The following is a 15,675-nucleotide window of genomic DNA, read 5'->3' as shown; positions in this document are numbered from 1 at the left end:
TAAGCATCCTTCCCCTTCCTCCAAAATGTCTTTAAATAATTAATATAATTTACTTTTTCACCTTGCTGACCTGCAACAAGTTGTTTGAAAATCATTGTTCTGAAGCCAGTCCATATTAAAAAAACAAAACAGGAAGTCCTTCCTTCCAAATGTCAGAGACTCTTCTGGGATTTAGACAGGTGCAGGTCAGAGTTCAAACACCATAAGTACATGCCATACTGGGACAGACCAAAGGTCCATCAAGTCCAACATCCTGTTTCCAACAGTGGCCAATCCAGGTCACAAGTACCTGGCAAGATCCCGAAAAAGTTCAATACATTTTATGCTGCTTATCCCAGAAATATGCAGTGGATTTTCTCCAAGTCAATTGAATAATGGTCTAGTCCAATTTAATAATGTGACCAAACTATATGTAGTCTGGCTTGGAGATACTATAGTCAGGTTGTCTGGCCTTCTTCCATTACCACTGTCTCCTATGTGTCCTTTTGAAGTCCTCAGGATTTTCAGTGGTACCACAAAGGTTTGGCACTGCTAGAAGGGAGACTCCCAAGAATCCCTCACCATCATCATGGCCCTCTTCAGCTGCTCATATGTCACAAACATCACGATATTCCAGGAACCCAAGCGCAGGAACGCAGGCATGAAGCTGGGAAAGGACAAAGAAAGACTGCATAAACCGGAGGATTCTATACAATGAGCTTACAACTAGGAGAATGAAGGAAAGGTATAAAGAAAAAAGGAAAGGAAAAGTGTGACAAGGAATCCCTGAAACCATGTGGCAATTTACTAGAATCTGGGAAGACCTGTGGTTCTCAATCCAATCCTCAGGACACACCCGTCCTGTCAGCTTTTCAGCATATCCACAATGAATATGTAGGAGATAGTTTTGTATATAATGTTACATTTACCCAGTCAATATTGGGGTAATTGAAATCACCCATTATATGGTGCTCAGACCCCTCCCAGCACATCCCAGGATGCTCCAGGAACAGGCTGGGCACCACCATTTTGTTCTGCGTGAGCCAGAGGCAGGAAGAAGGAGGCAGTCCTCCTGCCTCCAACTTTTACAGTTGGGAAGAAGCTCCTAGAGACACGTCTTCAGTGCAAGAGGATATTGCATCCCCTGGAGGGCAGGTCCTGGCTACAGAATCATATCCTGCCTCTCCACGGTGATGCTCTGTCCCTTCAGGAGACCCTTCTTCTCCAGAGGTTGCCAGACTAGAGGTGAGACTTCTCTACTACATCCCTGTAGGCCTCCTCTATAAACCTCTCTGTCTGTCTAAGCTCCTCCAGGTCTCCTGCTCTAGCCACCAAAGATTGGACCCATTCCCTGAGTGCTAGGAGCTTTTTGCACTGAGTACACATATACAACGTCTAACCAAATGGAAGATAATCAAACGTGACACTCAGTGCAAAACTCTGAATAGCCCCCCTCCCCATCTTGCTGCTAGACTGCTGCCTGCATCTTATTATTGGTGATTTCTTAATTAAGTTGCTAATGGAGTGGGAATATGTAAACTAAAGTCCCCTAAGATTGCTAGTTATGTGCTAGGGCTAGGCTATGCTAATAGTTAGTTATATTATTTTTAATATTATAGTAGCTTTCCCTCTATGGATCTAAGTAGGCTGTGTTTCTAAAAGCGCCTGGCTGATGGAGATGGCCTAATTACATTTGTAGCCTCTAAATTGGTTCAAAGGCCTGTAAATCAGAGATCAGGCCAGGGGTAGGCAGGAATTAAAGTCTAAACAGGTTTCCTTTGCCTATTAGCTTTACTTTATACTGATTCTTAAATGCTAGCCTAAGGAACTGCAACAGAGATTTTATATGCTAAGAAAAACTATTCCTTAAAATCGTTTGCTAAGTGAGCAGAGTAACTTAAAATAAAGTCCCCGAGGTTACCTATTTAACTATGTCTACCTTTCCCCAAATTTGAAAGCAATTTCCCAGCAAATTCTTACCAGTGTAGTTCTCTCCTTCTCTGGAAGTCCTCTCACAACACCTCTTCTGGAAGAGGGCAGTATCCCACACAAGATGGAGTCCTGCCATCACCCTACATGGTTCCAGGGGTCAAGAGCTTAGAGTTTTGTCCCTACCCCACACTGTACACCAAGTGTAACGCTCCCCCCCCCCCCCAGGCTGTTGCATCACCTTTCTGCTACATGAACCTGGCTCCTTCAACTTGTCTTTATAGGACATTATATTTAAGGACCAGTTATCTGGATGACATAATGAATTCAATGGGTTCTACACAAAATGGTGTCAACTAGATTGCAACTGGCGGTCTACCATGAAATCTTAATTGTTTTCTAGTTAGTTGGGGTAATTATTCTGCTACTGTCATCCACAAGTGCAGGAAAGCCAGCTTTCTCCCTTTGGATTATATTTGCATAGATGTAATCACATATCCCAGCATTGTTTGAGAACTTACCCTTTATAGAAAGCTGTGGTCCCTTCATTTATTCCCATGGTGAGTGCACAGTTCAAAGCACTGCTGTATTGGCCAGGGACAGAGTTCATGTACCTTGTTTTCACTACATCAACAGGGGAAGCAACAATAGTGGCACAGAATCCAGCACCAAACGCCGCAAGGAAATGGCAGGGCAAATTATCTGAAACATACAATCATCAGATCTTCTGTTAAAGATTAGCGAACTTGTAAGTACCCAGAATAAGACTTAAATTCAGAAGATCATTGACATAATTCTGAGGGTAGGGTAAAATATCAAACCTTTATTTTGCCTTAGAGGATGAATCCAGATAATATCACCTGTGAAGGTACATAGACGGGCATTTCGATATGATGTCCAAATCTAATTTTGGGCATATTGCAAAAAAGTCCAAAAATCCAGTGCCAAACATGGTCATTTTCGAACAAGAAAAACATCTACTTTTTTGGTTCAAAAATCACCCTATTTTAGACAGTTTTGTGCTCAGTGCATCTTTCTTTAAGGGCCATTTTCAAACAAAAACGTCCAAGGGAAAAAAAATGCACAAAAGCAAGCCTTTGGGATGGCTGGGGGCCAGCAGTCTTACTAGTGCAGAGGGGCAGCCTAGGGGGCACTGCAGAGAATTTAACATAAAAGGTCCCAGGTACACATCACATCATAACAGGCGCGTCGCCAGACTTTGGCGGGAGGGAGGTCCAGAGCCCGAGGTGAAGGGGCACCTTTTAGCCCCCCCCCCCGGTGCCACCGACCCCCCCCCCTGCCATTTTTGAACCTGCTGTCGCCGACCCCCCCTGCCATTTTTTTACCCCCCACCACTACCACCACCACCTTTGACCCCCCCCCGGCGCCAACCCTTTCAACCTCCCCTTCCCCCCACCGCCAACCCTCCCCCACTGCCGCCGCCATCGGGCAGCTGAAGTCCTCTTCTCCAGCGTGGCCGACTTGCTGATCTGTAAGGGCAGGTTTCTGTTTCTGTGAGTCTGACGGATGTCAGACTCAGAAACAGAAGCCTGCACGGTCGTGTTGCTGATCTGCAAGGGCAGGCTTCTGTTTCTGTAAGTCTGACGTCCTGCAGGACGTCAGACTCACAGAAACAGAAGCCTGCCCTTGCAGATCAGCAACGTGGCTGCGCCGGAGAAGAGGACTTTGGCTGGCGGGGGTTGGGGCCTCACGTAGCTACGCCCCTGCATCATAACCCTCTTATATTTTACTAGTAAAAAAGGCCCGTTTCTGGAACGAATGAAATGGGCGCTAGCAAGGTTTTCCTGGGAGTGTGTATGTTTGAGAGAGAGAGCCAGAGTGAATGTGCGGGTGTGTGACAGAGTGAGACTGTCTGTGTGACAGTGTGTGTGTGAGAATGAGAGTGTGTGACAGGGCCCCCTCCCCTGTTCCTAACGCCCCTCACCGCGTTCCCTCCCCTCCTTTTCCTCCTCCTTCCCACACTTTGGGTTCCTTAAGGCTTTCAAAAGTCTATGTAACCCCGTGGCCCTAACGCCCAGTATCCGGATACCCCACCGCTTTCCTCCTCACCCCTCCCCCAAGATGTAATACTTTCACGTCCTTCATTTAAAAAAAAAAAAAAGTGTCCTATGTACCCTGTGTACAAATGCCCGGCATTCAGATTGTGTTGCTCTCGTAAATTTTCATTTCTTTCATTCATTCAGAACTTCCCCCCCCCCCCTGAACACTTTTGGTTCCTTCAGTCTTTTAAAACTCTCCTATGTACCCTGTGTGCTAATGGCCAGCATTGAGATTGTTTTCCTGTCCCAAATTTGCATGTCTTTCAGTCATTCACAACTCCCCCCCCCCCCTTCTCCAGTTTAACACTTTCCTTTCCTTCAGTCTTTTAAAACTCTCCTATCTACCCTGTGTCCTAATGGCCAGCACTCAGATTGTTTTGCTTTGCCAAATTGTCTGTCACTGATGTCACTGAGGTCAGTGCGTGCCTGCCTAGCAGACCACTTCCGGTAGGCACGGTCCCAAGCACATCCTGTTGGAGGTGAGAATTATTATATAGGATGGTGAGCCCTCCAGGAATAGCAAAAAATATACTGTACACCACTTCAATAGCCTTTCTAGCTACAAGTATGCCACCTATACATGGGCTCCCTAGGTATTTTGTAGTTTTTGAGGTGTTCATACTTTCCACCGCAAATGTAGCAGTTAGAGAGGGGTATGGGGCCAGGTCCCCTTCTCTACAGTCTACTGCAGCGACCACTAGGCTATTCTAGGGATCTATTTGCTGCTCTAAGAGTAGAGGAGTGTGGTAGCCGTGTTAGTCCACTCTTAAGGTTATCAATAGAAATCAAACAAAATAAAACATGGAAAAGAAAATAAGATGATACCTTTTTTATTGGACATAACTTAATACATTTCTTGATTAGCTTTCGAAGGTTGCCCTTCTTCGTCAGATCGTAAATAAGCAAATGTGCTAGCTGACAGTGTATATAAGTGAAAACCTTCAAGCCTGGTATGTACTGTCTCTTTCACCTCTTAGGGGCGGTGGGAGGGGTCAGTGCCCACTGGGGGATTGTGGAGGGGGGGGGGAGAGGATCATGCTTTTATCTCTCCATGGTCATGTGGTCAGTTTGGGCACCTTTTTGGCACTTAGTTGTTATTGAAACAGGTCTAATCAAAAACATCCTATTTTTTGCCTTGGACATTTTTACAATGTTCCATTATCGCAGAAAAACATATAAATCATAAGCCCGCCCTAGTCCTTCCCAAAACACGCCTCCAATGTGCCCCCTTGAAATTTAGACAAACTGCATAGAAAAAATGTCTGAAGAATGAGTCTCAAAAATAACAATTTGGATTTTTTTTTGAAAAAAAAAACCCCCATCCATCTGCCTCTTTGTGCCATTTTTTGGACATTTTTCTGTTTCAAAAATAAGCCCCATAGGTGTCAGAACCGGGACGTGCCACATGGGTCCTGGCTCCATCAACCTTTTCCCACAAGCTGCCTTCTTCTCTTACCTGCAGAGACCTAGTCTTTCCACTGCTGCTGCTGCTCTGCTTGTCCTACTGGCTCTGGCCACCAGCGCCCTGTGATTGTTAAAATTTGGAGAGCAGCTACTGCTCCCATCACTCTACAGTTGATTTAAAGCTCCTGGCAGGTAAAAGAAAAGGGCTGGTGCTGAGAATAAGGCAGGGAGACAAGTCTGATTCTGGGAATGGGAAAGTGGGGCTGGGGGAGACCAGGGTGTAGGTGGGAAAAGGGAGCTGGAACTAGGAGATGGGTCTGATGCAGGGGCTAGGGACTAATATGTGAGACAGGTGGGAGAAGCAGTGGCATACCTAGGTTGGCTGCCACCCGGGGCAGGTTGTCACTACGCCCCACCGGTGCATCATCCACCTCTCCTTTCTCTGAAGCACATCATCCTAACCTTGATCCTCACCACCTGGGGGTACACGGATCAGTCAAGTGGCTGTTGGCTCTGCTGGTCTCCTGCCCCGGAACAGGAAGTAATGTCAGAGGGGTTAGGGAACCAGCCAAGCTGACAGCTGCACGACTGCTCTATGCCCCCCCCCCCCCCCCGTGCTGCCTGCACCTGGGGCAGACCACCCCTACCACACCGCCCTTGGAATGCTAGAGGGGAGAAGGGAACTGGGGCTTGGAGATGGGTCTGATGTAGGGGCTGAGTCTGGGAGAAGGGGCTGGGGGCTCATGCGAGGCTGGGGATGATAAAAGGGGGCTTTCACTGGTAGATGGTGGGGGTAGAAAAAAAGTGCTGATGCCAGTGCTGGAAGAAGGGGGCATAGGAACTGGGGAAAGGAATTGAAGAAAGATCTAATGCTGGGCGAGGGAGAAGGGGACAGGCAGCTGGGGGTGGAGTTGGGACAGAGCATGCCCCCCCCCCCCCCCCCCCCCGTACAGAAAGGCACTCTGCAGCCCTTGTGAGCAGGGTTTAATTTATCCTGCAGAAGAGAAGACTCTTCAAATACATAACAAGGGGAATAGGGGAAGTGGTTATAGTGAGAATTCCAATCAGCTGTTTGTGTTCACTAAGGAAATGATAAGTAATAATGAGTTAGACTGCAGAGAGGGGAGATTAAAGTTAGAAATTAGGAAACAATTTGTATCTGGATTGTAGATTTCAAAACCTAGCTCCAGGCAAGTTAAACATCAGGTGCAGTGTGCATTTCCCTGGCCCAGAGGGTTTTTCATCTAATTTTGTACCTAAGGCAATAGATGGTGAAGTGGCTTCCTCAAGCAGCATCAGTGGAAGAAGCAGAATTTGAACCCTGGTTCTCAGCCTCCTGCTCTACTCTTTAGGCTATGCCTCTGTTAACTTAGGGCAGTCCAGCACTGGAGTAAGTTATCCTGGATGGTGGTGGAAGTATATTTTAGAACAAATTAGGCAAAGCTCCACCTGGGGTTGATTTAAGCAGTGTGGATCCTGCCTAAAACCAGAAGATGGATTAGATGACCCCCTAACGTTCCTTAGGCTCTGGTCTAAAATGATGTAGTCTAGGCTGGTGTCCATGATTGGTTAGCTCTGCGGATCTGAATAGCTCTTTGGTCTTTAAACTCCTTCGTCACCGGCTTTTCTCCTTGGAGCCTTGTCAGTCCATCTGCAGGGCATAAGAGGACTTACCTGTCAGCAGGGTATGCTTCAGTAGCGCTTCTTTGATAAGGTCATACGTAACCAGTTCTGCGCAGTTTACAATGGCATTGCGGGTGATATTTGGTAAAGTTCCTGTGATGGGGAAAAGAATGATTTGTAAGCAGAGAATAATTCTGATGTCTGACTATGTCGCTTATTTTCGACGCATATGGACGTCCCAAAATGCTGAAATGGATGTCCATGTGCTTGAAACTTCAAAATCCCAATTTTGCAAAGGCAGGATTTGGATGTCCGACACCGCCGTACATCCAAATAGCAAGGATGCATGTTTAGGGAGGGCCCAAAATCTGGAATTTTGTCCCCCCTGCCCCCCCTCTTGGCGGCCCTGGCCAGAGCCCAAGGTGGGGGGGGCACATTTTGGCCCTCCTCTCCGCTGCCGCCCTCCCGCTGCCACTTCCGCCCCTGCCTGTGGCCGCCACCATCCTCTTGCCGCTTCTGCTCCCCGCCACCGCTCCCCCCCCACTGCCACTGCGAAGGTACCTTGGCTGGCGGGGGTCCCCAACCCCCACCAGCTAAAGAATTTGTCCCGCGCTGGTCTCACATTGCCGGGTGCCTTTTCCTGTTTTCAGTCGCTGTGCACGCTCGTTTTACAGCAACTGAAAACAGTACAGGGCGCCAGGCAATGTGAGACAAGCGCGGGACAAACGCTTTAGCTGGCGTTGGTTGGGGATCCGCACCAGCCAATCCAAGGGCCCCAGAGCCAATTTGGGGGGGGGCAAGGCCCCTGTGGCCCCCCTGTAGCTACGCCACTGCTGTAACCACTGGGCTGCCCTTCTGCTCTGCATGGTTGTCTGTGTGGCCATTTTCTAAGAATGCTGCCATACAGACGTCCATGTCCCTAGTTTTTCCCCATTCATAATCTGGACATTCCAGTTTGTAAAATGGCTGTTTATGCTGGATCTCTGCAGCACATGGACATCCATGTTACATATTTTTGAACAGGAAATCTCAATGTATTTCCTGTTCGAAAATCCAAGTGAGATGGACATCCATTTGGGACATTCTGACGTAGCCATCCTTTCAAAAAATCCCCTCCACGGCTGGTAATAGAACAGTTCTGTGCTCTTGTAGATATGAGCATTAATTTTAATTTAATTTAATCCACTTAACACTCAAGTTCTAGGCGGAGTACAGACAATATTAGAACAGCATTTAAAACATCATTTTACAAAGAACATTATGGCATGTAATCAAAGTTGTGATAATTAATACAATCAGTCTTAAAACACTCTAGTGGAAGTAACATTAGCATCATAGTAGATGACGGCAGAAAAAGACCTGCACGGTCCATCCAGTCATCATATCTATGTTATTTGAATGTTCTAATGTGTGCTTATTAGATGATTTAGTAGTATTATGCTAACATTGTATTATATTTCTGGTATTTTAATTTCAGTGCTGTTAAATGTGTATATTTTTGATCCTGCTTCATAGTAGTCCTTTTATTAGATTTTAATTTGCAAGAAGGGTGCACACAGAGGCACAGTATAAAATAATGAGTGGAATGGATCGGGTGGATGTGAAGCGACTGTTCACGCTATCCAAAAATACTAGGACTAGAGGGCATGAGTTGAAGCTACAGTGTGGTAAATTTAAAACGAATCGGAGAAAATTTTTCTTCACCCAACGTGTAATTAGACTCTGGAATTCGTTGCCGGAGAACGTGGTACGGGCGGTTAGCTTGACGGAGTTTAAAAAGGGGTTAGATAGATTCCTAAAGGACAAGTCCATAGACCGCTATTAAATGGACTTGGAAAAATTCCGCATTTTTAGGTATAACTTGTCTGGAATGTTTTTACGTTTGGGGAGCGTGCCAGGTGCCCTTGACCTGGATTGGCCACTGTCGGTGACAGGATGCTGGGCTAGATGGACCTTTGGTCTTTCCCAGTATGGCACTACTTATGTACTTATGTACTTATGCACATAACTTAGAGAATACGTTATATACATATCTGTGGCGTGTACATCAGCTCTATGGCTGGCATAAGTGTTCATTCCTAAATATTAGGCGCATTATATCAGGAGCTTAGCCGAGATTGGGTGGCAGAACCGGTGGTGGGAGGCGGGGCTGGTGGTTGGGAGGCGGGGATAGTGCTGGCCAGACTTATACGGTCTGTGCCACAGCCGGTGGTGGGAGGCGGGGATAGTGCTGGGCAGACTTATACGGTCTGTGCCAGAGCCGGTGGTGGGAGGCGGGACTGGTGGTTGGGAGGCGGGGATAGTGCTGGGCAGACTTATACGGTATGTGCCAGAGCTGGTGGTGGGAGGCGGGGATAGTGCTGGGCAGACTTATACGGTCTGTGCCAGAGCTGGTGGTGGGAGGCGGGGCTGGTGGTTGGGAGGCGGGGATAGTGCTGGGCAGACTTATATGGTCTGTGCCCTGAAGAGGACAGGTACAAATCAAGGTAGGGTATACCCAAAAAGTAGCACATATGAGTTTACCTTGTTGGGCAGACTGGATGGACCATGCAGGTCTTTTTCTGCCGTCATCTACTATGTTACTATGTTACACTAGTATTCCATAAAGGAAAGCAGACACCTCCAGTCCTCTTTAGCATAGGTTCCTACCATGTTTCCTATTATCAAATTCTCCCCTAAGTATTAGTGCATGACTCCCTATATTATCTGGTGGGCGCAGTTGCTAATACCTGTGCCACTGTTTTCCCTTATACACAGTAGGTTATGGCTCTTCAGCTTAGAAGAGAGACGGCTGAGGGGGGATATGATTGAGGTCTGCAAATTCCTGAGTGATGTGGAGTGGGTGGTGATAAATCAATTTTTTCACTGTTCAAAAAGTCCAAAGACCAGGAGACACTCAATGAAATTACATGCAAATACTTTTAAAACAAATAGGAGGAAATATTATTTTTACTCAAAGAATAGTTAAGCTCTGGAACTCATTGCTAGAGGATGTGGTAATGGCGGTTAGCGTATCTGGCTTTAAAAAAGGTTTGGACAAGTTCCTGGAGGAAAAGTCCATATTTTGCTATTGAGAGACATGGGGGAAGCCAGTGCTTGCCCTGGGATTGGTAACATGGAATGTTGCTACTAATTGGGTTTCTGCCAGGTACTTGTGACCTGCATTGGCCACTGCTGGAAGCGGGATGCTGGGTTGGATTGACCATTGGTCTCACCCAGTGTGGCTATTCATATGTTTTTAAGAAACCAGTACCTTTCCACAGGCCTCGCATGCCTTCCTCCTTAGCAATTGTTTTATAAGCATCCATGGTGCCGTTGTACCGCCGGTCCCCATGGATCACCTTCACATGTGCTTGAAATCGCACCTTCACCACATCAGTGGGCTGGGCAAACGTAACAGCCACTGCCCCGGTGGTGCAGCCAGCTAGTAGCCGACAACCGACACCAGAATCTGGAAGAGAAACACAAGAAAGAATGGTGTCAGTTTCTTACACTTCTAAGGCTCGGCAAAAGACCACCTCGGACCTGCTTTATGGGCAGAAAATGTGAAGAAGTTATTTATACATAAGGACTTTGCAACTTGGCAAAACCTAAATGTATTCCCTGTATCCAAAGACAGTGGAATGAGGTGGGCCAGAGGAGCCATGACCCCACCAATATTTTGCCTTACACAGCATCAGCAACTAGAGAGCTTTGGGTTAGGGATGGAGCAGGGGCGTATCTGGACTTCGCCGTAAGGGGGGTCCAGAGCTGAGGTGAGGGGGCACATTTTAGCCCCCCCCCCCCGGCGCCGCCACCGAACCCCCCCCCCCTGCCGCCGCCGCCGCCCGCCATTGCCGACACCCCCTGCCACCGCCAGAACCACCTCCAACAACTGTGGCCCGCCAGCCGAAGACCCCCACCCGCCGTCGCTGTGACATCGCCTACCTTTGCTGGTGGGGGACCCCAACCCCCGCCAGCTGAAGTCTTCTTGCTTCGTTTGGTTTCTGAGTCTGTCTGACGTCAGACAGACTCAGAATCCAAACGAAGCAAGAAGACTTCGGCTGGCAGGGGTTGGGGTCCTCCGCCAGCAAAGGTACTAGACAGCGACGGCAGGTTGACGGCGGGTTGGCGGCGGGAGGGGGGGTTGAGAGGGTCGTTGGCAGGGGGGTCCAGGGCCAAATCTACGGGGGCCCTGGCCCCCATGGCCCCATAGCAGCTATGCCCCTGGGATGGAGATTGGTTGATTTGCCTCTTGCAACCAAAATGATGTTCTGCTGCCGTTGCTTGTATCATTACTTTTTCTAGAACATTTTCCTCAGCTGAATATGTCTTTCTGGTACAGCAGTTTTCATGCTTCTCTGGTTATCTGCTCACTCAGAGCCAGAATTCTTCTTGTTGATGGAGTTATGTCCGTTTGCAGCTATCTGGGATTCCCATTCATAGTAACATAGTAGGTGATGGCAGAAAAAGACCTGCACGGTCCATCCAGTCTGCTACTTTTTGTGTATAGCTGACCTTAATTTGTATCTGCCATTTTCACGGCACAGACCGTAGAAGTCTGCCCAGCACTAGCCCCGCCTCCCAACCACCAGCCCCGCCTCCCACCGCTTCCTACTGTAACAATCATCCTCAGTCAGGAGCCACAAACCATTGCTCCCTCTGGAGTGGACCGCAATTCTGGCCATCAGGTCTCACTATTGAGCGTTGGCTGAGAGAGACTGTGAATGCTGCTTTCTCTTGGCTCTCTGCAAGCTTGAGCCACGCAGAGCCGGAAGTTTGGGTTGGTCTCGCGGTTTCAATTCTTGTGAGACTTAAAACTGTGAGATCAACTCAAACTTCCAGCAATGCGGGACTCATGTTTGCAGAGATCTGAGTCACGGTGGGGAAGCAGAATCCCACTGTAAGCATCACAAGAATTGCTATGCTTCCGAGGGCCAGAAAAAAGCACATGGTGGGCCGGGTTTTGGCCCATTGGCAGTAGGTTGGACAAGCCTGTCCTAGACTAACCAATTTATTGAGGCATGAGCTTCCAAAGACATGAGTCTACTTCATGATGTCCTCAAAACCTCAATAAATTTGTTAGCCTAGAACAGTGTTTCCCATTCAGCGTCTCCTCTGTGTGTGTATGGCACCAAGAAATATAAATTGTATTCTTCCTCTCCATGCAACCCACCCATTCGCTCACCTGTTGTCTCCTCGACTCAGATGCTGCAAGCAAATGAAAACAAGACGCAGGGCCATAACCTTGTGCATGCCTCTGTCAGCTCAGGCCGGTCCTCTCTCTTATGATGTAACTTCCTGTTTTGGAGGGGCAGGTCTGGCCTGAGCTGCCAACAGAGCTCACAAGATTATGGGCCCATGCCTTGTTTTGGTTTGCTTGCAGCCATAGAGTTGGGGAGGCAGCAGGTAAGCAAATGGGTGGGCGGAAGGGAGGGAGGGGAAGGACACAGTTGCAGACATGACATTTAAACACCACCAAAACTAAATTGTTATATTTTGGTACCTCGGTTTCAGATATTCCTAAAACTATGAAATTAAAATCAGATGAGGAACTCCCTTTTGATCTTTCTTCAAGGGTTTTAGGGTTTATTCTGGATTCTGAGCTAACTATGGAAAATCAGGTTAATAACTTGAGTAGGAAGGTTTTTTTTTATAACTTACGTCAATTAAGAACAGTGAGGTCTTTATTTTTCAGGAGGATTTTCGGGTCTTAATACAGGCATTAATTTTGACCCAACTTGATTATTGTACTGTCTTTAAGCTGGATTACATCATACATTTTTATATAAACTCCAACTTCTTCAGAACACAGCGGCAACATTAATTTATAGGTGTAGAAAGTTTGGTCAGGCTTCTCCTTTATTGTGTAAACTAATGGTTGCCTGTGGAAGCTAGGGTGCAGTTCAAGGTAACATGCTGGATATATAAAATTATTTCAAGGAATTGTCCATTATCTCTTACTGAATTATTAACGTTCTCCTCTTTGAGATTAAGTTCTCGTTTTAGTTCTATAATTAAACTGCGATTTCCATCAGTTAAGAATATTAAACTGAAACGATTTCATATAAGCTCTTTTTGTAATCTGTCCAGTAAGGTTTGGAATATGGACCTTTGCAAATTAGATTTCTTATGTATTTATTTTCAATTTCACAAGGACTTAAAGACCTTTCTTTTTATTAAAATCTATGATCTTAATTAGTGAATGTTATTTTCGATATATGTTCTTTTCTTATGGCAGATTAACTGCCTTGGTATCTGTTTTGTTACCCGCTTTGATTCCTGAGTAGATATAAGTGAGATATAAGCACTAGATCAGAATAGTATAAAAATAGAAGACAGTGGCTCTTCTGGTGAGCATGTGGCGGCAGAGAAGGGAAGGCAGAAGTTGAGCACTGGGTGTCTTATACCCCCTGGGGTATGTGTATTATGTGTTGAGAACTTATAGTCTAGAAGAAATCAAGAAATCTAGACTGCCCCAATTTGACTGCCCCTACTTGACTGACTGTACATTTGTCCATTAGATTGTAAGCTCTTTGAGCAGGGACTGTCCTTCTATGTTAAATTGTATAGCGCTGCCTAACCCTAGTAGCACTTTAGAAATGTTAAATAGTAGTAGTAGTAGTAGTAAGATGCCATCTGCCTCTGTCATTTTTCTACTCCAAATAACATGGTTACCTCTCTGAAAGTTTTCAAACCATCAACCATCATTGTAGCCATCAACAGTTGGGTACAGAAAACGTATAAATGTGCAATTGGTCTCAAAAACTAAATTAGATATGGATTTCACTTAGTACTTTTATTTTCAAGTGTCTGCATATGTATTATCTTGGTGATGAGATTCTCATTAATTGTAAATACTGAAAATGGCAATTTCGATATTGCCTACTTTTATTGTATACTTTGCATGTCTTGCTGATTTTATTGTAAATCACTTTGATACCCAAAGGGAAGTAGTACAAGAAATAGAGGTGGACAATTGAAACAGATGGGTCTGCATTGCTCATTTACTCACTTTCTGAATAACTGCAGTAGAATTGTTTCACTGAGTCATATAACCCTATACGGACTGAAGCAAAGCTCATCTGACGCTGGAGACCAGCCACCAGCCCATTGTACAGACTGATGGCCCCTTCCGTTTTCACTATGGTGGTGATGGTGCCAAAGACGCCCTTGTATTGGATGGCCTTCACATTCTTTCCAGACTTGGATTCTCCTTGGATCTGTCAGAAATTTATCAGAAGTAGAGGCATCACAGGTAAACGCTCCGTAACACACAGATAGAAAGATAATTGTTGGAATGTATTGTATTTTTACATGCATTGCCTGTCACCTATTATTTCTCTGTGATTACTCTGTGACCTCTGATGTGAATTACTTAGAGAGGTCACACAGCTATGCAACTTCCTGTGGGGGTAGATGCAGCACATGAAGCACATGGAGCACATGGAGCTCATGATCTCTCCTAACCTGAGAGGATCTATGGTGGTGTGAGCATCCATTACCATCTAAGCACATGGAAGGAGCTGATAATACAAATGTATAGTAATATGTATATATAAGCCTGTCTGATTATAATCTAACTACAAACTGTGAGTAAACAGATGTTTTGTTACTTCAACTTTAAAGTGACTCAGCAGTGAATTATTCAGGGGTGAATGAGAGAGAGATGAAGAAAGAAATTAACATTTCTAAAGCTGAAGCTGTGTGTACTAAAATCTGCTAATTATTTACTACAAATAATCCAACAAAAGGGTTATGGGCCCAGGGCTCAGGAATTGAAAAAGAAGAGAAATATTACCAGGCAGAAAAAAAGGCCACATTTTTCTCTTAAGTTTTAAAGGAAAGATTCAGTCTGTCTCTCTCTCTCCCCCCACACAGCAGACAGAAGGCTAAGAAAATGGCTGAGGGAAGAAATTCACCATTGTTCTATTCTCTCAAGGTGCCTAGATTAACTGAGTTTAATTATCGGCAGTGGGAACTAAGATTCATATGTCTCCTTCGAGCAAAAAGATTAAATATATGCTTAGATCAAGACAGAACAGATGAAAATATGGCTGAATGGGACAATGCAAACTATTATGTGAAGTGCATGCTTTTGGAAGCTCTCTCAGAGAAACAAGCCATATTAGTGGAGGGAAAAGATACACCAAAGGACATTTTATATAAACTGAGAACTATGTATGCAACTACATATGCAAAGCAGCAACCAATTTGGCTGGCAGAGTTGAATGAAACCAAATTAAGGGATAAAAGTAAATGTAATGATCACATTATGCATCTTATGTCTTCATTTCAAAAGCTAGAACTTTCTGGAATTCCCATGTGTGATGCATTGAAAAGAGCATTTCTTTTTACCTCACTATCAAAGAAGTTTGATGTTTTTAGGTCTGTAAATGAGGCCATTGAAGGGCAATCTTTTGAACAGGCAACATCAAAACTAAGGCAGGAATGCATAATAAATGATTCTGAGGAGATGTGTTCTCAAAGCAAGTCAGAGAGAAATGAAACAAATTTCTTGGCAAAGAACAGAGGAAGGCGGAGCTATGGGAAAACTCCACCCAAGGGCAAGCTGATTTGCTACTCATGTGGAAAGGAGGGACATGTATCTAAATGGTGTAAGGAAACACAAAACACTCCCTCTAGCTCACCTAAGCCAATGGAACTAAAGAATTTTCAAACCAGGAAATGTATGAAGGAC

The 15,675-nt window shown here is 45.6% G+C and overlaps 1 protein-coding gene across 1 annotated transcript in view; it reads right to left on the bottom strand.

Moving 5' to 3' along the window:
- Positions 1–332: 332 nt before the first annotated feature.
- Positions 333–15,675, bottom strand: part of LOC115468364 (mitochondrial uncoupling protein 2-like) — a 31,518-nt gene continuing 16,175 nt past the window's right edge. The window contains exons 4-8 of the mRNA XM_030200011.1: positions 13,990–14,197; positions 10,249–10,446; positions 7,047–7,148; positions 2,430–2,610; positions 333–646 (exon numbers count right to left, since the gene is read on the bottom strand). Coding sequence (XP_030055871.1) covers positions 532–646; positions 2,430–2,610; positions 7,047–7,148; positions 10,249–10,446; positions 13,990–14,197 — 804 coding nt within the window. The 3' untranslated portion in view covers positions 333–531. The remainder of the gene's footprint in view (positions 647–2,429; positions 2,611–7,046; positions 7,149–10,248; positions 10,447–13,989; positions 14,198–15,675) is intronic.

The sequence above is a fragment of the Microcaecilia unicolor genome, chromosome 4, assembly GCF_901765095.1.
Source record: "Microcaecilia unicolor chromosome 4, aMicUni1.1, whole genome shotgun sequence".
Lineage (NCBI taxonomy): Eukaryota > Metazoa > Chordata > Amphibia > Gymnophiona > Siphonopidae > Microcaecilia > Microcaecilia unicolor.
Note: the sequence above shows the minus strand (reverse complement) of the source record. Positions and strands in the feature narration are given on the sequence as shown.